The sequence below is a fragment of the Vidua chalybeata genome, chromosome 1 (assembly GCF_026979565.1).
Source record: "Vidua chalybeata isolate OUT-0048 chromosome 1, bVidCha1 merged haplotype, whole genome shotgun sequence".
In the NCBI taxonomy this organism is placed as follows: domain Eukaryota; kingdom Metazoa; phylum Chordata; class Aves; order Passeriformes; family Viduidae; genus Vidua; species Vidua chalybeata.
Window position 1 is genome coordinate 152,105,536 of NC_071530.1, and position 26,012 is coordinate 152,131,547.

A 26,012-nucleotide genomic window follows, 5' to 3' on the forward strand; every position below is an offset into this window, starting at 1 on the left:
GAAAAACAGCTGAACAAGCCTTTTCTGGGGATCAGAGAGAAATGGGATCAGATTTCCGCATCGATTCCTGGGATTTTGGTCGGAAAGGAGCAGCTCCTTTCGGAGACCTGAGGGGAAGAAGTTGGAGGAGTTGTTTTAAATTCCTGAACGGTCCAAAAAGACGGAAATTAAGTTCAAGCAGGATCGGCTTTACCCAGAGTTCAGGCTTCAGGTTGTCAGAGGAACGGGGATGGGGGGAAGGGTTTGGAATTAAAAATGGAGAGGTTTAGATTGGAATTGGGGAAGGAATCCTTCCCTGGAAGGGTGGTGAGGCACTGGAATGGAATTCCCGGAGAATCTGTGGCTGCCCCGTCCCTGGAATTGTCCATGGCCAGATTGGACAGGGCTCGGAGCAACCTGGGAGAGCAGAAGGTGTCCCTGCCCATGGAATTCCGTGATCTTTAGGCCCCTTCCAAACCATTCCACGATTCCTCCCGACCATCCCACGATATTCCTGCTGACATCTCCTCTCCACCGCGGCCGCCCTTGAACCTTCTCCCGACATTGCCCAGGGAGTCACGTCCCTTCTCCATCAAAGCAGCGTCGCGTGAACACCCGGATCCAATGGCCCCTGCCTCACGGAGCTGGATTTTTCCCTCTTTTTATTTAATTGGAAAGGAACGAGCAGCGGCCGGGGCGGATCGACGACGGATTCGCTTTGATGGAGGAGTTTCTTCTTCCCTGAGGCGGGTTTAGGGTCGGCGCTCTGCCTTGTCAGCGCTTTTCCATCGCTGGAATTGCCGCGGATCCAGGATGGAGCAGAGGGCTCGGGTTTCTCCCGCCGTCCTGGAATAGCTTTTCCCAGCAGGGAATGCAGGATTCTTTTCCGGATTCTTCCAAACCCCACAGCTCTCGGTGTTTGCGTTGTTACGGATCACGGCCGGGAGATCCCGGAGCATCCGCCTGGGTCCCGAGCTCTGATTTTGCCGGACATTCCCTCCTGTCCTCAGGGATTGATAAAAACCAGGATTTGACCTGGCAGTGTGTGGCCACATCCCAGGAATTCCCAGTGGACAGCAGGAAAGGGGGAATTCTGCCCCTCTGCCCTGCTCAGGGGAGACCCCACCTGGAATCTTCTTCCAACTCCAGGATCCAATATCAGGAGGATGTGGAGATGTTGGAGAAGATCCAGGGGAGGCCATGGAGATGCTCCAAGGGCTGGAACCAGGCTGGGAGAGTTGGGAATGTCCACCCTGGAGAAGGGAAGGATCCAGGGAAAACTCAGAACCTTTCCAGTGCCTGAAGGGGCTCCAGGAGAGCTGGAGAGGGATTTGGGACAAGGGATGGAGGGACAGGACACAGGGAATGGCTTCCCAGTGGAAAAGTGGAAATTTAGGTGGGATATTGGGAAGGAATTCTTCCCTATGAGGGTGGTGAGGCCCTGGGATGGAATTCCCAGAGAATCTGTGGCTGCCCCTGGATCCCTGGAATTGTCCAAGGCCAGGTTGGAGCTGGTTGGGATAGCGGAAGCTGTCCCTGCTCATGGAAAGGTGTTGGCAGAAGATGACCCTCAAAGGTCCCTTCCCACATGGAAAAATTCCATGATTTTCCTTGATAATCACCATTACTGAGGCATGGTGGACCCGGAGTCACGCCTACCACAGGGTTGCCTTAGAATTTTGGGGAGAGGACACTCAGTTCCCCAAAATCCCATGGCCAGGGATGGGACCACAGCGATTCCATGGCAAAACCACCGGAGCAGTTTTCCCATTCCCCACGGAGTGGCTGAGGATCCACCCCTCTCCCGGCCCTCATTCCATGATTTTTTTTCCATTTAACATCACGGTTCCGGGTTTTCCACGCCTGGCATCAAGGAATTGTGGTTTTCGTCCCATATTTTAAGTCAAATATTCCTGAAAAATCAGTAATAAATAAAATAATGGGTGTAATAATTAAAGGAATATTAATGAAGCGGATGAAAAATAAAATAATGGGGATAATGAATAAAAGAAAGGGTGCAATAATGAATGTTAATTAGTTAATCAGTAATAAATAAAATATCAGGCAGGGGTTGGAACAGATGAGCTTTAAAAGCTCCTTTCACCCCAACCCATTTAATAATTCCATTATTAATTTAAATTTTTATGAAGTTTTGCAGGAGGTTTTAATTAATTTTAAGCAGGGAAATAAGATGGGAATTGTCTTCTCCTGGGAATTTTGCACTGATGGGGGGATTTGGCTTCTTGGAGATTTTGGGTTCTTGGAAATCTTGGATATTTTGGTTCGTGATTCCAAAGGGATCACCTGGGAGTGGGAAATTTGGGGAGCAGAGCCCCCCCCCCACCCCAGTGCTGGAGAGCCACTTCCAAGGTTTCCAAAACCTTGCCGGCAATCGGGAATTCGAATTGCTCCTCATAAAAACATGGAATGCTTTAGGTCGGAACGGATCTTCAAGATCATCCCGTTCCCTTCCCTGGCCACGCCCCAGCCCCTCAATCTCCTGGGAATCCCAAACCTTCCCTGGGCTGAGACACACCAGGTGCCGTTGGCCACCTTGGCCGGTTCTTTGGCCAATCCCAGTTCTCCAAACCCGGACGTGGCTTCCAGTTTCGGTTCCGTGCTGGATCGGATCCAAGTTTTGCGGAACGAGACGAGCCACGATTTAGGACCGACTCTCCTCCAACTGCTTTTAGTCTCTGTTCTGCAGGGAAAAGCTCACTTATGGATTTTCCTCTCATTTCCAAGAGGAGCTGGACACGTTTTCCTCCTTTAGGGGGGGTTTGATCCAAGCTGGGAATCCCACACCGTGAAAATCCCACTCTTTTTTCCCCATCCAGACGTTTTTAAATCCCGTTGGAAAATGAGCTGGACCAGCTGAGGGCTGACACCTGGGACCCCCCCACTTCCAGGGATTTTTTTCCCTTGCAATTTCGGCGTCTCTCAAGAGCCTCCAGGGGTTCATTCCCAGGAAAAGGCGTCGGGATGCGATCCATGTGATCCATCATTGTCTGACTCCCTGGATGTGTCAGGTTTAAGTGGCACCTTCCTTGATAAGCCTCACTCAGCTTTTTCTTCCTCCTCATCTATTTCTAGACATTCCTTAAAAGCCTTGGAAATGTAGACAAGGATAAATCCCAAATAACTTCATTAAATTCCTTCCTTTCTATTTTTTTTTTCTTCTATAAAAACCCACACAAAAGAGGAATTTTAATAAAGATGCGGATCCCGGAACGTCTCAGGTACCCTCTGGATTATCCAGAGGTGACAAGTGCAGTGTTTGGGGTAATGTGAAAAATCGATGGAATTCTCGGTTTCTTGGGATTACGACTTCTTTTAATCCTCCTTGGAATTTCTAAGCTCCCGTTTGCTGCCGGATGATCCCAAAAATCCCTTTTGTTGTGTTTCTGAGTTGGGGGGGGGGTCAGGGCAATTCCAGGGAAACACGGATGCGGGGAAAGGATGGAGAGCAGCCCTGGGGGAGAAGGGATTTGGGGGTGTTGGTGGGTGAGAAGCCCCACAGGACGCATCCATGCTCCAGTCCTGGAAATTCCCAATGTTCTGGGCTCATCCCACAGCGTGGGCAGCAGGAGAAGGGGAATTCTGCCCCTCTGCCCCGCTCAGGTGAGATCCCACCTGGAATTCTGCACCCAGCTCCAGGATCCGACAGCAGGAGGACCTGGAGTTGCTGGAGCAGATCCAGAGGAGGCCACGGAGATGCTCCAAGGGATGGAGAGAGCCTGGGAGAGCTGGGAATGTCCAGCCTGGAGAAGGGAAGGATCCAGGGAGAGCTCAGAACCTTTCCAGTGCCTGAAGGGGCTCCAGGAGAGCTGGAGAGGGACTTGGGACAAGGGATGGAGGGACAGGACACAGGGAATGGCTTCCCACTGCCAGAGGGCAGGGATAGATGAGATTTTGGGAAGGAATTCCTGGCTGGGAGGGTGATGAGGGGCTGGGATGGAATTCCTGGAGAAGCTGTGACTGCTCCTGGATCTCTGGAAATGTCCAAGGCCAGGTTGGACAGGGCTTGGAGCACTCTGGGAGAGGGGAAGGTGCCCCTTGCCCATGGGACCATCCCATCCCATCCCATCCCATCCCATCCCATCCCATCCCATCCCATCCCGATTCCATCCCATTCCATCCCTTCCCAAGGAGCCCGGGAGGCGGTTGGGCCTGTTCAGCCCTCACCATCTCCGTCCCCGTCACCGTCAGGTTTCGGTGTTGGTGCCGCCCGTGGTTGTCACCCTGCCCGGGTGTGTTGGGGCCAGTGGTTTTGGGATGGTGCCGGAGGTGGAACCCGCGGAGCCGACGCCTTTTCCCGGTGTCGAAATCGGGACAGAGGGAAGGAGCTCTGGGATCTCCGGAGCTGCGCTGCTCCAGCTGGACCGGGGGAGGTCGAATCCCCAATTTTGGAGTTTTTGTGGGAAATGCTGCCAGGTTTGGTGGTGTGGGTGGCAGCGCCGGGCTGCGGGGTCACGCAGAAGTTCATCTCCAGGTTGGTGATTCCATTCCCTCCAGTCCTTCCCATTCCCTCACGGAATGTGCTTTGATCCCTGGCTCTGGACCTTCAAGGGTTTGGGGTGGACGCCGCGATCCCGGGTGGACGTTGGGTGCTCCAACCCAGGCGTGTGTTTTGCAGACTTGTTGGGTTTCCCTGGGAGCTGAAAATCAGGGATTGGTTGGAAACCCTTTGGAAAATTCTCTGTTTTGTGTAAATAATTCTGCGGGACTCGATGGGGGTGGAAGAAAGCGTTGTGAGGTCGCTCTTCATCCCGCACTCGCTGCGCGCATTGATCACGGAACCATCGGATGGTTGGGGTTGGAAGAGATCTTGGTTGAATTTCCCCTCTCTCCTTGTTTTTTTCCAGGCTGGAATGGGTGGGAATCACTGAGCTTTGGACATGGGAGACTTTATAGGGGTGGAAGGACAAGTTGTCAAATTGCTCTTCTCCACCCCGTGAGCACCGAGTCACGGAACCATCGGATGGTTGGGGTTGGGAGGGACCTTGGTTGATGCTTCCCCTCTCTCCCTGTTCTTTTCCAGGCTGGAACGGGTGGGAATCATCGAGCCTTGGACACGGGAGGCTCGATGGGGGTGGGAGGAAGAGCTGAGAAGTCGCTCTTCTCCATCCCGCGCTCGCGTCAAATCACGAAATCATCCAGTTTGGGCGACCTTCCAAGATGGCTCAAGGCTGACGTTTCCCTTCTCTCCTTGTCCTTCCCCAGGCTGGAATGGGTGGAAATCATCGAGCCTCGGACCCGGGAGCGCATGTACGCCAACCTCATCACGGGGGAGTGCGTGTGGGACCCCCCCGCCGGGGTGCGGATCAAACGCACCAATGAGAACCAGTGGTGGGAGCTCTTCGACCCCAACACCTCCCGCTTCTACTACTACAATGCCACCACGCAGAGGACGGTGTGGCACCGTCCCCAGAACTGCGACATCATCCCGCTGGCCAAGCTGCAGACGCTGAAGCAGAACACGGAGTCGCCGCGGGCTTCCACGGAAAACAGCCCCGGCAGGAGCAGCAATGTCAGCAGGGAGGGAAGCACCAGCTCGTCCTTGGAGCAGGAGCTGGAGGGCAACGAGAAGGTGCAGGAGCAGCGGTCGAGCCGCCAGTCCAGCCAGTATTCCGTGGTGAAGGAGGAAACGGAAAGGTAAAGGTGGGACGGGTGGGAGAGAATCGGGAATTTCCGGTGCTGGTGGTCTCCAAGAGCGATCCTGCAGGTCTTGGGTAAAGATGTTTTTGTGGGTGGTTCCTCCTGCTCGAGCCTTGGTGGGTCTCCACCGAGTTGGATCCTCCACAAAACGAGGAGGAAGAGGGGAAAAACATCCGGAAAAGGTGTTTCTCCACCGTAGGGATATTTTAGATGTTCCCTGCGGGAAGGTCCCCTAAAGGAATAATTTCTCGTCCTCTGAAATACGTTTTTAGGATTGGAAATTCGGGTTTAGAGCCCGGCGTGGTTTTAAATTATTTCTCTGGGTAAGATCTGCCTGAGGAGTCGGGATGATTCATGCCACAACCACGGCTTGTCCCACAGGTCTGGGGAGCTCCTGGCAGGGATAATTTCCCTCGGGAAGGAGAAGGGAGTCAGTGCTCAGTTCCCAAGGGCAACATTCGGAGATGTTCGTGTCACTCCTCCGTGGTCGTTTCATCTTTTACGGATTAAAAGCTGCAAATCAGGGAATCATGGAGTGGTTTGGGTTGTAAAGGAGCCTTAAAATCCATCTTTTTCCACCTCTTGCCATGGGCAGGGACACCTCCCACCATCCCAACCTGACCTGGGACAATTCCAGGGATGGAGCAGCCACAGCTTTTCTGGGAGACCTGAGGCGGGTCGTTAATTAATGTATTTGTCTCCTCTTAATTGATGCTTTTGACCACGTTAGGGACCCAGCCAGGCTGAGGAGACCAACCCGGGGTGGAATTCCCATTCCCAGCTCCTGCTGCCAGAAACTGCGGCTGGATGGGAACAGGAATTCCCGGCTCGGCAAGTGCTTTCATGTGGGACAACAGAGGCGGCCTCGGCTCCGCACCTCGGGGGAGGTTCCACCTTCCCGAGGTCCCGGGAGAGGCTCTGATGGAATCTCTGAGCCTGGGAATGGAGGGGTCCTCGTGGGGCAGGGGGATTTTGGGGAGGGAGATGGATTTGGGGTCGCTCACGGCAGGCGGATGTGGAATCAGGGGGTCGTGGAGTTACAGAATCATGGAATGGTTTGGGTTGGAAGAGGCCTGAAAGATCATGGAATTTCAGCCTTTTCCATGGGCAGGGACACCTTCCACTATCCCAGGTTGCTCCAAGCCCCGTCCAACCTAGCCTGGGACATTTCCAGAGATCCAGGAGCAGTCACAGCTTCTCCAGGAATTCCATCCCAGCCCCTCATCACCCTCCCAGCCAGGAATTCCTTCCCAAAATCTCATCTATCCCTGCCCTCTGGCAGTGGGAAGCCATTCCCTGTGTCCTGTCCCTCCATCCCTTGTCCCAAGTCCCTCTCCAGCTCTCCTGGAGCTCCTTCAGGCACTGGATGGGGCTCTGAGCTCTCCCTGGATCCTTCCCTTCTCCAGGCTGGACATTCCCAGCTCTCCCAGCCTGGTTCCAGAGCAGAGGGGCTCCAGCTCTTGGAGAATTTCTGTGGCCTCCTCTGGAATTGCTCCAACATCTCCACATCCTCCTGCTGTTGGATCCTGGAGCTGGATGCAGAATTCCAGGTGGGGCCTCACCTGAGCAGGTCAGAGGGGCAGAATTCCCCCTTTGCTGGTGGGAAATGAGCCCAGGAGATGTTGATGGAGCAGGATCCCGTTCCCAAAGCGGCGTGAGGGGTTAACAAGGATCGGGGGATGGATTTTAAATTCCCTGGGATTTGCTGCAAGAACAGTGGTGGAATCAGGAGTTTCCTGGGGAAGGGATCATTCCCGAGGTGGGATCAGGAGTTTCCTGGGGAAGGGATCATTCCCAAGCTGGGATCAGAAGTTTCCTGGGGAAGGGATCATTCCCAAGGTGGAATCAGGAATTTCCTGGGGAAAGGATCATTCCCAAGCTGGGATCAGGAGTTTCCTGGGGAAGGGATCATTCCCAAGGTGGGATCAGGAGTTTCTTGGGGAATGGATCATTCCCGAGGTGGGATCAGGAGTTTCCTGGGGAATGGATCATTCCCGAGGTGGGATCAGGAGTTTCCTGGGGAAAGGATTGTTCACAAGCTGGGATCAGGAGTTTCCTGGGGAAGGGATCATTCCCAAGGTGGAATCAGGAATTTCCTGGGGAAAGGATCATTCCCAAGGTGGAATCAGGAATTTCCTGGGGAAAGGATCATTCCCAAGCTGGGATCAGAAGTTTCCTGGGGAAGGGATCATTCCCAAGGTGGAATCAGGAATTTCCTGGGGAATGGATCATTCTTGAGATGGGATCAGGAGTTTCCTGGGGAAAGGTTCATTCCCGAGGTGGGATCAGGAATTTCCTGGGGAAAGGATCATTCTTGAGATGGGATCAGGAGTTTCCTGGGGAAAGGATTGTTCCCAAGGTGGGATCAGGAGTTTCCTGGGGAAAAGATCATTCCCAAGGTGGAATGCAGGAATTTCCTGGGGAAAAGATCATTCCCAAGGTGGAATGCAGGAATTTCCTGGGGAAAGGATCATTCCCAAGGTGGGATGAGGAATTTCCTGGGGAAAGGATCATTCCCAAGCTGGGATCAGAAGTTTCCTGGGGAAGGGATCATTCCCAAGGTGGAATCAGGAATTTCCTGGGGAATGGATCATTCTTGAGATGGGATCAGGAGTTTCCTGGGGAAAGGTTCATTCCCGAGGTGGGATCAGGAATTTCCTGGGGAATGGATCATTCTTGAGATGGGATCAGGAGTTTCCTGGGGAAAGGTTCATTCCCGAGGTGGGATCAGGAATTTCCTGGGGAATGGATCATTCTTGAGATGGGATCAGGAATTTCCTGGGGAAAGGATCATTCCCGAGGTGGGATCAGAAGTTTCCTGGGGAAAGGATCATTCTGGAGATGGGATCAGTAATTTCCTGGGGAAGGGATCATTCCCAAGGTGGGATCAGGAACTTCCTGGGGAATGGATCATTCTTGAGATGGGATCAGGAGTTTCCTGGGGAAAGGATTGTTCCCAAGGTGGGATCAGGAGTTTCCTGGGGAAAAGATCATTCCCAAGGTGGAATGCAGGAATTTCCTGGGGAAAGGATCATTCCCAAGGTGGGATGAGGAATTTCCTGGGGAAAGAATCATTCCCAAGGTGGAATCAGGAATTTCCTGGGGAAAGGATCCTTCCTGAAGTGGGATCAGCAACTCTCTGGGGGTATTCCCAGATGGGATCCGATTCCCACATCACATGGACGCTCCATGAGGACACAATCCTTGGTGTCCTCCACCCACACATTCCCTGTTCCCATTATGGGATGGAAATCTGCTGGATCAGGTGGGAGGAGGGCTGGACTCTCAAATAAAAAGGGTTAATCCCTGGAATCTCCTGGAAGAGAAAAGGAATTCAGCCCTGGCCCGGGTTTGGTTGATGAGGCGTTGTGTGTCCTCGAATCTCCAGGAATTCCAGGTCTTGGCCTTTCCCGGGTTTGGGATTGAGCAGATCTCAGGTCTTGGAGCTTTAAAAATTCAACAATTTTTTTTTTTTTTTTAATTCACATGCCACTAGAGGGAGCAGAAATTCCTGCTGGCTGGAATTTCCACCTGCATCCCTGGAGGTGACAGGGATGAGTCCCGTCTGCTCAGCCAAACCATGGCTGCATCCCACTCTTGATCCTCGTATTCTATCTGGAAAAAAAAAACCCATTCCCGCATTTTTCCCATCCCTGGAAGTGTCCAAGGCCAGGTTGGAAGGAGCTTGGAGCAACCTGGGGTAGTGGAAGGTGTCCCTGTGTAATTCCATGATCTTGAAGGCCCCTTCCAACCCCAGCCATTCCATGATTCTATGAGATTCCGTGGTTCCAAGATCTCGGTTGCGTTTCTCGCGGAAGATCCGCAGCTGGGAAGGAGCGCCGGAGGTTTCCTGGTGGAACCTCCCAGTCCAGGTTTCATCCCATGAAATTTTATTTAAAGGTTTCCGGCTAAGCTCAGCTCATCTGGTTGGAAAAGGGAATTCGGGATAAGTGGGAAAGTTTTTATTGGAATTCACACCCGGGACTTCCCTTAAAATTTAGGATTTAGGAACCAGAGCATCTCCACATTTGGCTGGAGATACTGGAGGCCTCTCCCAATCCATTCCTCACATCCACGAGGATGTTCCATCCCACCCGTGTGGGTCAGGGATGGGTCAGCCCTTGGAATTCACAGGGAATTTGCCATTCCCAAGTGCCTGGATCCCGCCGGATTCACCTCGCGCTTCCATGGTGAGGTGGGATTTGCTCTAATTAGCGGCCGGATCTGGCTCGGGAATCAACCCTGGGATCTCAACAGCAGCTTTGTCCTGGTGGTCAGCAGAGCCTTCCCAGCGGGATTTCCCAGCTTTTCCCTGGTGTTTTCCACGCTTGTCTTAAAATGGTGGCTTCTCTCCGGAGCGTGACTTGACAGCCGTGAAACCTCGGAGCGGGAACGTCAGCCGGATTTTGTGTCAGGTCGCTGGGATTTTCCGCATCGTTGGGAAGTGTCTGAGGTTATTGCCTTGAAATCCTTGGAGAAGGTGTCAGGCAGGGAAAAAGAAGCCTTTTCCATGGAAAACTCAGCTCTGCTGATGCTTCTCCGAGGAGGAATTCCAAGTGGAAGCTTGAAGGACAAGGAAGTGGATTTTTGACCATCTGGAGCGTTTTCCTTGGACCAAAACGCAGGAATCTTGGAATGCGAGGGGTCTTCACCCAAATCCCATCTGCTGGGAAACTGTGCCCAAGTTATTCCTCAGGATTCCCACTTTTTTTTAGCACCTCCCCGTTCTGAAGGCACCGGGATACCGGAGATAAAACGCAGCATTTAAATCTTCCTGGATTAAGTGTGGCTGAGCTGGAATATCCAAGGGGAATTCTCTCCAAATCCAATCCCTGGAATGCGCCTGCCGGATCTCTCTGGAATCAAAATCTCCCCCCCCTTACAGGCAGCAGCCGTTTCCTGACTTCAAAAGATCCCCCCCAAAAAAGCAGGTTTGTGGAATAAAAGACGCCTCAAAGCTCTAAAATATCCAATTTGAGTGTCCCAGGATTTTTCCTTGGAATTCTCTCCGTTTATTTCCTTTCCCGGGAGGCGCTGGGAAGAACCTGCAGTACCCGGGTTTGGAAAATGGTGGATCAATGACATAAATCTCTGGAGCACCTGCTGCCCCAGGGTTTTCCAGGTCCCTGCAGGGATTCCCAGCCTTCCTCCAAGAGGAGAAGGAAGAGAAACCGAGGACTCGGAGCTGCTCTGGAAAACCGCGCGGAAGGACTGAGGCACGGAGAGGATCCTGAAGGGTTTTCCTTCCCCATGTCCAGCCCCCAGCCGGAGCGTAAGGCTTGGAATTCCAAGCCTTTCTTCACCCAAATGTTGGATTTTCACAGCGGAATGACGTCTCCTGGTGTGAGGAGCCAGGAGAAACTCAGGAAAACTGGGAATGTTCATCTGGAGAAGGATCCTGGGAGACCTCAGAGCCCCTTCCAGTGCCTGAAGGGGCTCCAGGAGAGCTGGAGAGGGAATTTGGGACAAGGGATGGAGGGACAGGACACAGGGAATGGCTTCCCACTGCCACAGGGCAGGGATAGACGGGATATTGGGAAGGAATTCCTGGCTGGGAGGGTGGTGAGGCCCTGGAATGGAATTCCCAGAGAAGCTGTGGCTGCCCCTGGATCCCTGGAAGTGTCCAAAGCCAGGTTGGAGCCACCTGGGAGAGGGATTTTCCCTTCCAACCCAAACCATGGTTTTGAGCATTTGATGAAGTTTTTCCATGAAATTTCCATTATCTGCTGAAGTTTTTGCTCCACTATTAGAGAAGAGAAAAAAAAAAAAAAAAAAAAAAAAGAAGAAGGAATTTTTTTTTAAGCCTGGAATTGTTGATCCCGTTGAAACTCCCACGCGGATCCGGATCAACCCCAAAACCTGCCTCATCCCTCCCATCCCTTAAGGACAAAGGATGGCCTGGAATTTCTCCATCTTTCCATTCCCCGGCGCTGTGGGAGCCTCATCCCATTCCCAAACTGTGGCATTCCACTGGAAATCCTTCTCTTCCCGATGTTTTATCCACGGGGTGGATGGGCAGAGCGGGAGGTCGGGGCCCCGCCGTCCCCCTGGCTCCAGTGGCCAGGAAAATCACAGGCTCTTCCTGCCCTTGGAGCAGGCTCCAAGGAATCCCAATCCCTGAATCCAGCTCTGGAAGGGAATGTTGGATGGAATTCTTGGAATTCTTGCAATTTAGAATATTTTTTTTCCTCCCTTTTATTTGCTGCCTGTGGCAATAAATCCCTGCTTTTTCCAGTTCCATCCCCCTGGCACAACTTTCCCAAAATCCCAGGTTGCTCCAAGCTCTATCCGACTTGGCCATGGATGATTCCAAGGACAGGGCAGCCACAGTTTTTCTGGGAATTCCATTCCAGTCTTTTTTCACTTTGCTTTTTCCCATTTTCACCTCTTTTGGACACACCTTGCACAATCCAAGGATCCCTGTCCTCAGGACATGGAATTATCTCCTCTTTCCACCCTTCTGGAATCCATGACAAGGAGCCGGATCCATCCCAGCTGAGTTGTCCTGGAGATTTTTTTCATTTAAGGATCACCTGGAAATTCCCCGGCTTCAGCCTATTCCTCTGGTTCCACGAGATCCTCAATTTCCCAAATCATGAGGCCGGATGTTGGGAAGGATCCCAAATTCAGTCTTCCAATGTTTTTTTGTGGTGTTTTATCCCGGGTTTTGATTTATTCCCACCCATTTCACAGCAAAAATCCAGCTCCGAGTGACGCTGGATGTCCCTGTCCATGGCAAAGGGGTCGGAATTCCGTGGTCTTTGAGGTCCCTTCCAACAGTTTGGGTTGCTCCAAACCTGGCCTTGGACACTTCCAGGGAAGGGGCATTGCCGGAATTCTTTGAGAGGATCTCCCAGCATTCCCAAATTTATGCAAAGATTTGATTTCCCCCTCTCCACGGGCGATTTCCCTACTCCAAAATTCCTTTGGCTTCAACTTCCTTTCCCCTTCTCTAGCACTGGGGGTGCTCCAACAGTGCCGGGCGAGTTTTCCATGGAATTGTTAAGGTTGGAAAAGACTTCCGAGATCCTCAAATCCGTTTTCCAGGCTCCTTCCTTAATCCAATTCCTCGCCATGATCCTTGAGTTTACTGAGACCGTAAAGCTCCGGAGGGATGGAACCATCCAAGGAAATATTTGGGGATAACCAGTGGAAAACACATTCCCGGCATAACCCAAACAAGATTGAACTCCCTCATTCCATACTCAAATATTTCCCAGGAAAAGAAAAAAAACAAAAACAAACAAACAAACACTCATATCCGGCATTTCTTGCTCCGAGCCGGGGTGGAACTCGGGGGCTGAAGCTTTTTAATATCCTTTCCTTGAATTCCCCGCTTCCCGTTGCGAAACGCGGCCCCGGATTAGGCGGATATTTGCCTAATTCCTCGGAGTGCTTGCGTCGGCGGCCGGCCCCAAAAATTCCGGTTGCATAATTCCAAAGAAAACCATCTTTGAAATTTTATCGGAAGCGGGGGCCGTAATTAAGAGTATGAAGGGCGGCGATTAAAGCCGAGGATTTGGAGCCGGGATTTCATTTCTATTCCTGGCTTTTGCCATGGAGCCGAGCTATTTCAGGCCGCTCACTTTCCCTGATTTTCCAAAAGCTGGGGAATGGTGCCGTTTCCTGTTCTAGGCAGGGGAAAAAAAAAAAAAAAACCTGCTGGATTTATTGATTTTTGCTAAAAAAAATTCGTTAGGTTTTGTTGCTGCGCCAGAGGTTCCCAGGATAAATACGGGTCCGTGCTGGAGGCTTTGTAAGCCGTGGTTTAGGGAAAATTGTTGAGGGAAAATTAATTTTATTGATGTAAAAGCACCTCGGTTAGTGGAAAATCACCTTTATTAGTGGAAAATCACCTTTTTCATTGGAAAATCACATTTATTAATGGAAAATCACCTTTATTATTGGAAAATCACCTTAATTATTGCAAAATCACACTTATTAATGGAAAACCGTCTTGATTACAGGAAAATCACTTTTATTAGTGGAAAAATCAGATTAATTTTTGGAAAAAACGCTTTTTCATTGGAAAATCACCCTTATTAATGGAAAATCACCTTTAGTTATGGAAAACCACCTTCAAAGTGTCCCAGAAAGGTTTTGGATGTATCCCTCATACAGCCAGGGACACGATTTGATGGATAAAAACCGGATTGTCCGGCTCGGAGGGTGGCGGTTGGGGTTCATTCCCACTGTTTGGCTCCTCCCAGGCCGATCCCGGCTCCTCTCACGATCCTTATCAATAATCTGGACATCCTTATCAATAATTATCTGCGGAGCCGCCCCCGGCTCCAGACAAGCTGGAGGGCAGGGCTGGAGCTCTGAGGGATTCTATGGATCAAGGACAGGTTGGGAAGAACTTCCTGAAGCTCAGCAAGGCCGGGTGTAGCCACGGGATGGACAAACCGGTGGCCGCCCAAGGATTCAGGAATGCTGGGAAGCGTTATCCCGAGGGCAGGTGAGGAAGGGAAGTTGGGAACACCTCAGAAGGTCCAGCGAAGTTTTAGTACTCGTTTGACCACAACTGGGCAACCTCTGGGTTATCCAAAACCCGAAAAACCTGGGAGAATCCAGTGGGGAATCACCGGGATGGAGCACACAGGATGTGTGAGGAGAAAATGAGGGAGCCGAGCTGGTTTCGCATGGAGAAGGATTTTGGGGAGACCTCAGGGCACTTCTCCAAAACCAATGCCGGGTTTCCAAACCGGTCGGGTTTTTGGTTGGAACCGGTTTTGCCTCCTGCGATCAGCTCGGTGTGATTTTATCCGTCGGGATTTCTGGGATGCGATCCAGTGCCTGTAGCCCCGTGCTTGTGGGAGCCCTTGATGCCCACTTTGGGAATTCGTTTGGGTTGAGCTTTCCAGATTATCCCGCTTGTTCCGGGTTGGCCGAGGCCAGGTTGGGTGGGAGTGTCTGGCTTGAGGACACAAACCGGGCCAAGGTGGAGATTGCAGGACCTTGAACATGGAATTGTTCGGCTTGGAAGGGACCTCAAAACCATCCAGTTCCACCCCCCTTCCATGGGCAGGGCCACCTTCCACTATCCCAGGTTGCTCCAAGCCCCATCCCACCCGGCCTGCAATATTCCAGGGATGGAGCATCCACAGATTCTCCCGTGTTTCACCACCCTCATAGTAAAATTCCTCCTTTAATCCAACGACTCTGTTAGTCGAGCAAAATCCATAAGGATTTGGCTTAAAAACCTTGGAAAAACAGCTGGCCAAGGGTAGGGGCCACGCTCCGTCGCATCCCTGCCCGCAGGAAGCCGGGATAGCCGGAATCCAGCAGAGCTGTTGTTTAAATATTAACCAGGAACCAGCTGGGAATCCTGCCCCAGGCTTTCCGGCCAATTCCAGAGGCTGCTCGTTAACGCTGGAACTTCAGCAGGTGGTTTTTAATGATTCCCAAAAACTCGGCTCATCCCGGAAAAGCGAACGCGGCCGGCTCGGCCGCCGGTGGGAATGTGCAACCACGGCTCCGTCCTCCCGCGGATCCCTGCGGAGATTCCCTGCCCAGCCCCACCCAGTCGGAATCTCTGGGACGGATTCGCTCATCCATCAGCTCCGTCTGCGCAGAAACCTCGTCGGAGATGGATGGCAGGAGGCCTGGAGTTCGTTTGGACGGGGATAATTAGTGCTGATGGGAAACGGAACAGCGGGAGAAAGGAGGGATGGAAACCAAGACACGGCTCCGATGGATTGGGAAAATCTTGGAAGCAACAACTCCAAAAAACTCCCAAAAAAAAGCCACCCATCCTCGGGCTCAGCCAAAATAAAGGATGGAGGAGCATGTGGAGCTTGATCCTGGCACCTGGAACAGAAACCTGGGATCCAGAGGAGTGGGAATTCCGTCCTGGAGCGGTGTGGACCTTGCTGAGAGCAGTGGGAGGAGCTCTTGGTCCATCCCACACGGGGAATTCCAGTGGAGTTTTTAGATGGAAAAACCAAAGTTCCTGCCAGACTTTCCCCAGGGATGCTTCTGTACGGGATGGGAGGGGGTGGAATGATGGGAAGCAGATCCGTAGGGAAGGACCTTGAACAGCTCCTGAACTCTCCTGGAATCACGGAATGGTTTGGGTTCGAAAGGACCTTAAAGCTCATCCAGTTCCTGGGCAGGGACACTTTCCCCTATCCCAGGTTGCTCCAACCTGGCCTTGGACACTTCCAGGGATGGGATCTATCTGGATTCCACCATGGATGTGGAGATCCATCTGGATTCCACCATGGATGTGGGGATCCATCTGGATTCCACCATGGATGTGGGAATCCATCTGGATTCCGCCATGGAATTGAGGATCTATCTAAATTCCACCATGGATTTAGGTACAACACCGGGATCAGAGGTGATGCCTTTGTCTCAGGAATCCTGGAGGAGGAGGAGGAGGAGGAGGAGGAGCAGGAGGAGGAGGAGCAGGAGGAGGAGGAGGAGGAGGAATTCCATTCACACACACTGGCGAGGAAAAAGGGATTAAGCAATTCCACACAGCCGTAATTCCAGGGCTAAATCCCATTAAAATTAGCTTTGACAGAAGCTTAATTTTATTGCCTCCTTGCTCCACTAAAATTTTGGAGCTTTATCCTATTAGGAAGATTTGTTTCTTTTCCCTCTTTTTTTCCTCCCGAAACCAACATCGGATCGGAATTTTATTAACGGGAGAGTCTTAACGAGGAAACGTGGGGGGATTTTAGGGGTGGGTTTTTTTTTTTTTGGAGAAATATTTGCTCTGTGTTTTCCAAACGGGACCGAATCCGAGCACATTCCCACCGGGAAGGGCTGTTAAGGCAAAAATAAACCTTTTCCTGTGCTCATTTGCAGTAGGATTGGATAATATCGGAAAGACAATGATCAATACCTGGTTTTTGGGGAGTGTCGGAGGGTCTCGGCATGGATTCACGGCTGTTGGAAAAGTGTGGAGCCAAAAATATGGAGCAAGAGTGGGTTTGATCCTTCTCGAATCCCACAAAATCCTTCTTGGACTCCAAGTCTGAATTCCTGACCCCACCAAGTCCAAAAATCAGTTTGGAAATTCCATCCCGCACTTCCAGATGGGGTTTTTTCCCCCCGCCATGTTTTTCCAAGTGTGGTGTCTCTTGGAGTGGGTTGGTGATGTGACCATCTCCCATCTTCTGGGAACAAGAGCTCTGCATGCTCAGATTTTGATGAAAATGTGGCAAAAATGGGGTTTTTTTTGGATTTTCCTCTTCCCACATTGGCTCTGACCATCCGAGGTTGTTGAAGAGCGGTAGCGGCACTCAGAAAGGGTGGGATGAAGCCGGGAGATGTTTGGTACCTTCTCAGATGTTTTAAGGGAAAATTTGGTCTTTGAAGGGTAGGACATGGGTGGCTTGGTCATCATCCGGCCAACAACTCAAAATAAAAAAAAATCAATGACTCCAAGCTCGAGCAGGTCCCAGGAGCAGATCCAGGACAGGTGGATCCCATCCTGATGGGGATTAATCTCCATGAATCCTAGAGGAGACATTGATGTCTCCGTTGGTAACTCCTCGTCCACCGTTCCTGTTTTCCAGTTCGTCGCCTTCCGGAGTGTTCGAGAAGGAGTACGACATTTATCGGGATTACAGCACGGAAGGACAACTCCTGCACTACAGGTAGCCGGAATTTCCCTCCGGGATCGGGGTTGGGATGGGTGGGGAAGTGAACATCACTGATGTTTTATTCCCGAAGGATTTTTCAATCCTTCTTCTCATCCCTGCCCTTCGTGTGTTGCCTTCAGGTCTTTGTGGAACTCCAAAAGTCCTCAAGGAACTCAAAAAGTCCTCACTGAACCCCTAAAATCCTTCTTGAACCCTACCAAGTCCATCTTGGACCCCAAATCCTCATTGAACACCCAAAATTCTCATTGAACCCCCAAAATCCTCACTGAACCCCAAAATCCTCATTGAACCCCAAAATTCCTTCTTGAACCACAAATCCTCAGTGAACTCCAAATATCCTCATTGAGCCCCAAAATTCCTTTTTGAACCCCAAATCCTCACTGAACCCCTAAAATCCTCATTGAACCCCAAAAGTCCTTCTTGAACCACAAATCCTCAGTGAACTCCAAATCCTCACTGAACCCCCAAAATCCTCATTGAACTCCAAATCCTCACTGAACCCCCAAAATCCTCATTGAGCCCCAAAATTCCTTCTTGAACCCCAAATCCTCTCTGAACCCCAAAATTCCTTCTTGAACTCCAAATCCTCACTGAACCCCAAAATTCCTTCCTGAACCCCAAATCCTCACTGAACCCCAAACACTGAACCCCACCAAGTCCTTCTTGAGCTCCAAAAATCCTCACGGAACCCCCAAAAGTCCTTCTTGAACCCCCCCCCCAAGTCCTTCTTGAATCCCCCAAGTCCTCACTGAACCCCACAAGTCACCATTGGACCCCAACAGGTCCTTGTCAAACCCCAAAAATCCAAGATGGGAATAAGAACAGATTTTGGGGATTTATGGAGTAACCCTGCCTGGTTGCTCCAGGTTTTGATAAAACCCCAAATTCCCAGATTTTTTCAGGAGTTGGGGACGAGTGGAGGCACCTCCAGCTCTTCCTTTGCTTTCCAAGTTGGAAATGGTGACCGGGAAGGCCCCAAGGGATGCTCCTCATCCCTTTTCCCGGCACATTTTCCAGCCGTTCCAAGCTGATCTCCGTACTGATCCAAGACACGTGCGGGTGAAAAATCACATTCCATCCCACTTTTCCCCGGAATTCACTGCCGCCGAGTGATCTCCTGGGAAGCGTCGGAATTAATCGCCACTTTATGAAAAGAGGGGAAAAAAAATCTGACCTTTCCAGGAGGGAAAACCAGCAGGGCGTTGGGATCGGGTTTTTTATCCTGGCCGGCTGAACGCTGTCCATGAATCCATGGACAACCTGATCCCACCCGCGAGCTGGGCAGATGCAATTCCCAGGAAGGGTGGGAAGGAGCGAGAACTGGGAAGCGTGGAGATGTTCGGTTGGGAAAGAGGGATTGGCAGCGGGAGCCAAGCCAGAATCCGGAGGGATTTGTCGGTGACAGGGACAACGCGGATTTGGGCTGGTGGCAATTAAAAGCTTGGGTGTCACCGCACTCATGAGCTGTTGGCATCAGCCGTGCCGCAGGAGGCGCCTCCGTCTTCCCAATCCCATAAAAACCCACGGAGCAGCCCTGGCCGCCCTTCCCCCTGCCCGCCGCCAGCCAAGGAGCTAATTAGCAGCTTTGCTTAATTAGCTGTGAGTGGACATCCTTTGGTTTAACCCCGTGAGCGCCATGAGCCGGAATCAGAGCTCGTGATGAATTCCTGTTAATGGGATTAATTGTGAGGGGGGTAATTAATCATGGAATCATGGAATGGGTTGGGTGGGACCTCAAAGATTGTCCAATCCCAGCCAAACCATTCCAAGGGCAGGGACACCTTCCAATATCCCAGGTTGCTCCAAGCCCTGTCCATCCTGGCCTGGGACACTTCCTGGGATGGAAGTGCAGTGGTGCTCCAGGACCTTTGGACAGGGATTGGGAAGTCTCTGGTTGTCCCAGCATGGAGATGACAGATTTGGAGCTGGACGGAACCCAACCAGAGCCTCATCGATCCATCATGGAATGGGATGATGGATCCAAAATGCTTCCACTGGAGCTGCCACACCTCCCTCGCTTTCAAACCCTGTTTGTGAATCGATCCTGGAGGTTCCGGGGTCAGCTGGAAAAATCAGGTCTGCCAGCCAACAGTCTTTTCCAACCCTCTTATCCTTGAGTCTGGCATTAATTCCAGAGGTTTTCCTCTGGAAAATGGCAGAGGGACACAGGATTGAGTCCCACAACTCATCCATGGTTCTCTTTCTCTGGGAAAGCATGGTGAGACCCAGCTCATGGTTCCTGCCTTCCTCCACCCCCTCTGACGGGAAAGGAGAACTCCCAGATGTTGGGACAAAGTGTGGGTTCAAGGTGGCTTGTGGAGAGAAGCTGGATCTTGACTGAGAAATCCCGTGGGATTCAGCTGGGGATCCTCACCCATGGAATCATCACCACCACCTCCAGGTGCAGCTCTGGTGGATCACCCCAGGAGCTGCAGCAACATCCTCGGGAGCAGGGAAGGATTTTTCCACTTCCTTGGAGCTCCCGGCCAACAATTCCTACGGGAGATTTTTCCTAAGTAATGAGGATTAGTGGGTGTCATTAAGAGAACGACGTCGTGCTCCGTCTGCCTGGAAGGCTTTTGTCGGGAAGCCCTGGAATCCCAAATCCCATAATTCCCTGCTCTTAACCATTTCCCTCTTCATTCCCTCTGGATTTGTGGTCCCCAGAGCTGCTTCATGTCCTCGTCCCGTTGAGGGAGTTGAACTCTTTGCTAATCCAAAATCAATCAATCAATCAATCAATCAATCAATCAATATTCCCATCAGGAAATCCGCTTGTTTGTGGGAGAAATCCCAAATTTCTGTCTTCATCCCACGGTTGCATTGGCTAATCGATGGATGAAAGGTCCAGGGCTGCTCAAGCTGGACTTTAAACCAAAAACCTTCGACATTAAGGACCTTCTTCTCCTTTTCTCCTCCCGACAGCAGGGATGGCTCCAAAGCTGCGGGGAATCCGTCATTCCAGGCTTTGGAGCAGGAGAAGGTTCCCTGTTGTGTTCCAGCTCTTTGTAGAGAGTTGGGATGTCCAATCCATGAGCAGGGAGAATCCCGGTCCTTCCATGGGTGTTTTAGGAGAGCAGATGGTGGCTGCTTCACCTGCACAGGATCCTTGGCTTGGTCTTCCTCCATTTCTCCTGGACCTCCACATCCAGGAATGTTTGAAGAGGTCTTCAGTCTTCTTGCGGTCAACAGGAATCACTTCACAGCGAAGAAATTGGGGAAATAAGGAGAGAATCGGGGTTGGCTCCCAAAAATCCTGGCACCGCCTTTCGGAGCTCCACAGAACCTCACGTGGAGGCACCTGAGGTGGTTTCGGAGGTGGGTTGGTGTCTGCTGGGTTTAGGAGGTGGTCATGGTGGTGGGGCCACCTGTGTTTTGGGAGACAGCCGTAATTTGCCAAAATTTTGTGATTTTCCGTCTGTTTTCACCTCTTGGCTCCCACAGGAGTTTTTGGATTCATCCTCCGTGGTTGGAGGTTCAGTGTCCAAATGGTTCAGTGTCCAAGTCCTGCCCTGGCCATGTTCTGCCCTTCTCCATCCCGATTTGTTGTCCTAGTGCCATGTGGATTCAGGGAATGGCCGTAATTCGGCAGAGTTGTGTAAATCCAGGCCCAAACTTCAGGAGGAGACTTGCAGGAGCTTTGGAGAAACCTGGGAAGGAGGTGAGGAACCACCAAGCCAGATTTTGAGCACGGTTCCAACCACGAGTTAATAAATGTGACCGTTCCTGATTTTCAGTGGTCAATCCATTCCCTGGTTCCCTTGGAAGTGAGGAAGAGGAGCAGAACTGACACCAGTGATCCCCTGGGGAGTCGTGAGATGAAAATCCCATCTTTTAGGAAAAAAGGGATGAGGGTTGATGGTTGCTCTTGGTGGTATCAGAGTGGTGGGACCTCCTGGGCTGGGCTTTCTGCCCAACCCTCATCCAACCTGGCCTTGGACACTTCCAGGATGGAGCAGCCACAGCTTTTCTGGGAATTCCATTCCAACCCTTCACAGGGAAGAATTCCTTCCCAAAATCCCCCCTAACCCTGCCCTCTGGGAGTGGGAAGCCATTCCCTGTGTCCCGTCGGGGATGAACGATTCAGGCTGGAGACACCAAGAGGAGGAAAGGCTTTGGCACAGGGGAATGTGAAATCCACTCGGAATAGGCAAGAGCTAAAAAAAAAAAAATCACCATTTTTGGAACCCTTTGTTGCGCTCCCGGAGCCAGCGGGACAGATTCCCTATTGATCGGCTATTTCGGGAAATGTCACTTCTGGTCTCTTTGTTCTTCCCAGCTGATTCCTCAGAACGATAAAGGCTCCTCTGTGCTCCTTTCGCAGCATTCCCTCCTCCCTCCCCAGTCTGGAAAGATCTCCTCTTGTTTTCGGTGACATTTGGATTTTCGGGAATGAAGCTATTTTTGGGGGATTGCTTTAATTGTGATGAGCAGCCCCGACTGGCTCCCGGGAATTTGGCGTCCGTGTCGTCCGTGCCCGGCTCAGTTGTGTTGGTCTTGTGCTTCCTCCTGGTGGGTTCCTGATGGGATTGATCCCGGAGGAGCTCACTGGGGACCCCCGCGGCCATCTTGATGTCCCAAACCAAGAGGACAAGGTGGGTGACCTTCAGCAAGGTCAACCTGATCTTCAGCCAAGGGACTCATCAAGAGCAATCATCCGAGTTCGTTTTGGTGTTTTCCTCATCATCGACATCCCATAAAATCCTTTGGTTATGGATTCGTGGCCTCCAACGGCCCGACCTGAACATCCCACCCCAACAGCTGCCTGAAAATGGCAAAAACTCATCCTCCAGGCCCTGCTTCTCCTGAAAAAAACAGTGGGAATGGGATAGCAAGGGATTGGGATGGGTCATTACCTCCCTCCGGTCTTGATCAACTTACGTGGATGTTAATTAGCGACGATGCCACCGGCGCAGCAGAACATCGGAGATGTTTCGCGGAGAGATTTGGTGTTGAGGGCTTGGAGCTAGAAGTGATGCCATGGCGCCATCCGGAGACAGGGACTGGACAATCCCTGAGAATTTTGGAAAAATAATAGGAATTTTTTTTTTTTTTAAATGGTATTTTGATGGGTATAATCCTTTGGGAATATTTTAGCTGGAGAACGGAATTGTGTCCGGAGGAGCTTCAGGAGGTCGTGGACATCCATCAAACCAAGATTGGATGTCAACAGACTTTGGGCTTCAACATTCCCATCGCTCCAAAATTCCCACAGGGACACCAAACTGGATTTTCCCCTTCCTGGATATCCCATGGATTGTGTTGTATCCGTCAAATCATCCTGGGAAAACTCCATCCTGGTGCTCACCTTCTTCCCAAATATCAATTTTATTGCCCAAATTACGCAAATTTCACCTTGGTCATTCCGGTTTTTCTAAGAATCAGCTTCAACCAATCAAAAGGCTTCCTAAAAAAATGAACTCCAAGGAGGAAATGACGCTTCCAGGCTCCTAAAGATGGGAAAAGGGATTGCAAGTGTGGGAAAAGGGTTGAAGAGGCCATGGTGGGGTTGTGAGAACCCCAAATCCCACAAAAACTGAGAATCGAGGGCTTGGGCAGGAATTCAAAATTCGAAATTTTAAAATGCAGGGTTTAAAATTCCAGTCCAAGCCCTGGGATATTTATATATATGGAATTCCACAGAATTCCGTGTCAATTTTTGGGAACAGCACTACTTGCAGGTGAAGAGCAGCGAAGCCGTAAGGACGGAGGTTTTCAGCGTTTCATCATATAGTTTAATTGAGTTATAAATTAACATAAAATACGAGGTTTTGCACTATTTTAGACGCTGGATTCCTGTCCTCAGGACGTTTTCCCAGCTGGAAAATTCCGGATGGATCACAGGATATTCCAGGTAGAAGCCTCGCCGTCTTCAGGCTCCGCTGCTCACCATTCCCTGCTTTTTTTTTCACGGAGATTTTCGTGCTGCCGGAGCGGCGCCGGGCACCGTGCCAGGCACAGGGAGGGTTTTTTTCCGCCGCCGGCTCATCCGTGACCCCGGAGCTCCCAGCGGGATGCGCTCGGAGCAGGCGGTGCCCAGCTGGGAGGGAAGAGGGGCCGGGCTGCTTCCCTCATTCCCATCCCAGTTTAGCCCTGGAAAAGGGAATTTTAAGCTCAGGTGGAAGGCGGAGGGAGAAGATGCTCCCAAATCCCGCGGCCGGGGGAGGAAGGTGAGGAAGAGCAAGGGCACGGTGGGAATTTGGGATTTTGGGAATTTGGGATGGCACCAGGAGCCGGGATGGTGGGGGGTGCCCAGGGATTTTTTGGTTTTCCTGGAGAATCCCACTGCGTTCCGGTATTGGAATTATTCAAATCAGGGTTTTTTCCCCTTTTCCCAGGGAGGGGAAAATCCACTTAATCCCAGCTCTAAATTTTAATCTTCACCTGCAAAGTCTAAACAACACCAAGGCAGAGGAAGAAATCTTGGAAAAATGCATGGTTTGGGTCGGTCTTGGAAATATTCTTGTTTTTAAAACCTCAGGTCTCTGCCTCATTCCATCAAAAACCAAATAATTTTGGCTTAAAATAATGAAATATTATTTTAAAATAATTCTGCTTAAGCCCGGATGTGATTTATTCCCTCAGTCCCACCTTGATGGAGTGGAGCTGCCCCTCAGCCCCGTTAAAAGCATCAGGAATGTGAAAAATCCGTAATTTTGGTTGCTTTCATGGGGTTTTAAGGAATTCTGAGCTGTGTATGGTTGGAACTCTTGCTGGAATGAATAATGATATGTAAATGAGGGGGGGGGTTACCTGCAGGTGTGGGGTCTCTCCAGGAAAAAAAAAAAACAGGAAGCAAAGGAATTCCTGGATGAGGGATCCAAGTTCCTCCTCTCCCCTCCCTTGCTGGCTTCCCAAAGGTTGGAAGAAGATCGAGGAGGAGGCGTTGGAGCAGGGAATGAAATTTAGGAGACCATGGGAAAATCCTGCCCTAAACCAGATGGAAATGATGCGGGAATCACGCAAATTTCCAGAGAAATCCATTTCTTGGAGAGGAGATGCAGAGGAATTTGGGAAGCAGTTTTGTCATGGAAATGTACGGAGTAGAAAAAAACCTTCCCCACGTGGAGAAAGCAGCAGGGAGAGGAGAAGCCGGTGCCAAGCCAGAAATAACAGGAATACTTGGAATTTCTGCCCGATGCCCCGTGCCAGCATCCCTTGAATTTCCTGGAGCGGCCGCGCCGCTCGTGGGCAGCGATTTCAGCCCAAAAATTGCCTTTTTGGGATTCTTTTTACCAGCAGAAAATTCCACTTATTCCATGTTTTGTTTTGTTTTGGTTTTTTTTTTTGGTGGGGGGTTAGCCATAATCCACGGAGCTTTCAGGAATATTGCTTCCAAATATTTAATATTTGGGATTGAAAGCTCGGCCCGGACGAGGTGATCTGACGGAAGCGCCGCTGCTCCGCTGGGGATTTTTATTCGGATCCGCTGCTGCCAGATGCCGCGGGCTGGAGTATTAATGCCAGCTGCAAATCTGGGAATTAAGTGGTGTTTTCACCTGGTTTGAGTGAAAACACCTGGATTTAGGAGGGATTTGAGTTCGGGTGGGGGTGGCGAAAATGTGGAAACGTGGATTTCTGCACGGAACTTCCGGATCAGCTCATTCCAACCCTTTTCCATGGGCAGGGACAACTTCCACCATCTCAGGTTGCTCCAAGCCCTGGGTTTGGACACTTCCAGGGATGAGGCAGCCACGGCTTCTCTGGGAATTCCAGTCCAGTTCCGCTGGGAATCCTCTGTGGGTCTTCTATTTTCTTTCCTCATGATTTTTGTGTATAAAAATCAGGTTATTCATGAGGATTAAAGACCTCCACCTCTTCCAGAAGAAACATGGAGCCATCCAAGATTTTTGTGCATGGTTTGAGCAGGAAAAGCAGATTTTTCAGGAGCAGAGCAAGGTTGGAAGGGGCTTGGAGCAACCTGGGATAGTGGAAGTTGTCCCAGCCCATGGCAGGAACTGGATGAGCTTTAAGGCCCCTTGCAACCCAAACCATTCCATGAATCCATGATTTTGTGGTCATGGATGGAATTTTGAGGTCTGGAAGGGCTCCATAAGGGGTTGAGATCCATCAAACCAAGGCGGAAGAACCCAAACTCATCCAGGTTTTCGGCAGCAAGAAGTTGGCAGGAGGCTCAAATCCCCAGGAGCTCCAGAGGCGCTTCCAAAGGTGGAAAAGGAAGGAATAAATTGTTCCCAAATCCCTTGGAGCGAGGACAAAGTCGTGGACAAACAAGGAGAGACTGTGGAGCCTCCTGCAGGGATTTGTGGCTTTTTGTGGGAATTTTTCTCTCAAACCGCAGTGATTGAACTCACTCCACCTTTCCCTGGGGGACAGAAGGGACAAATGGCTGGGAATAAACGAGAACTGGAGAGGGATGAAGTGGGAGAGCAGACGGTGCCTCCGGCATCTTCTGTTCCAGCGTGGGATTGGTGACAGGATGTGCTTCCCTGTGCCTTGGGAACAGCGAATTCCAGCTCGGATCCCTCCTGTGAGCCGGGCAGCTCCATAAAATCCATCTTTGCTCTTCCTCCTGAGTGTCCCAAGGGCTTGGAACAGGGAGAGAGGAGATGAAAATCCACCATGCCAGGGAAGAATTCCTCACGGGAGAATTTCTTCCCAATATCCAATCCCAAGGCCAGGGACACATTCCGCTATCCCAGGTTGCTCCAAGTCCTGTCCAACCTGGCCTTGGACAATTCCAGGGATGGAGAAGCCACAGCTTCTCTGAGAATTCCACTCTAGAGCCTCCACCCTCAC

At 51.1% G+C, this 26,012-nt stretch overlaps 1 protein-coding gene across 1 annotated transcript in view; it reads left to right on the forward strand.

Moving 5' to 3' along the window:
* Nucleotides 1-26,012, forward strand: part of ARHGAP39 (Rho GTPase activating protein 39) — a 116,725-nt gene that overhangs the window by 60,393 nt on the left and 30,320 nt on the right. Inside the window, exons 2-3 of the mRNA XM_053967832.1 lie at nt 5,203-5,634; nt 17,166-17,246. Of these exons, the coding sequence (XP_053823807.1) occupies nt 5,203-5,634; nt 17,166-17,246 (513 nt within the window). The remainder of the gene's footprint in view (nt 1-5,202; nt 5,635-17,165; nt 17,247-26,012) is intronic.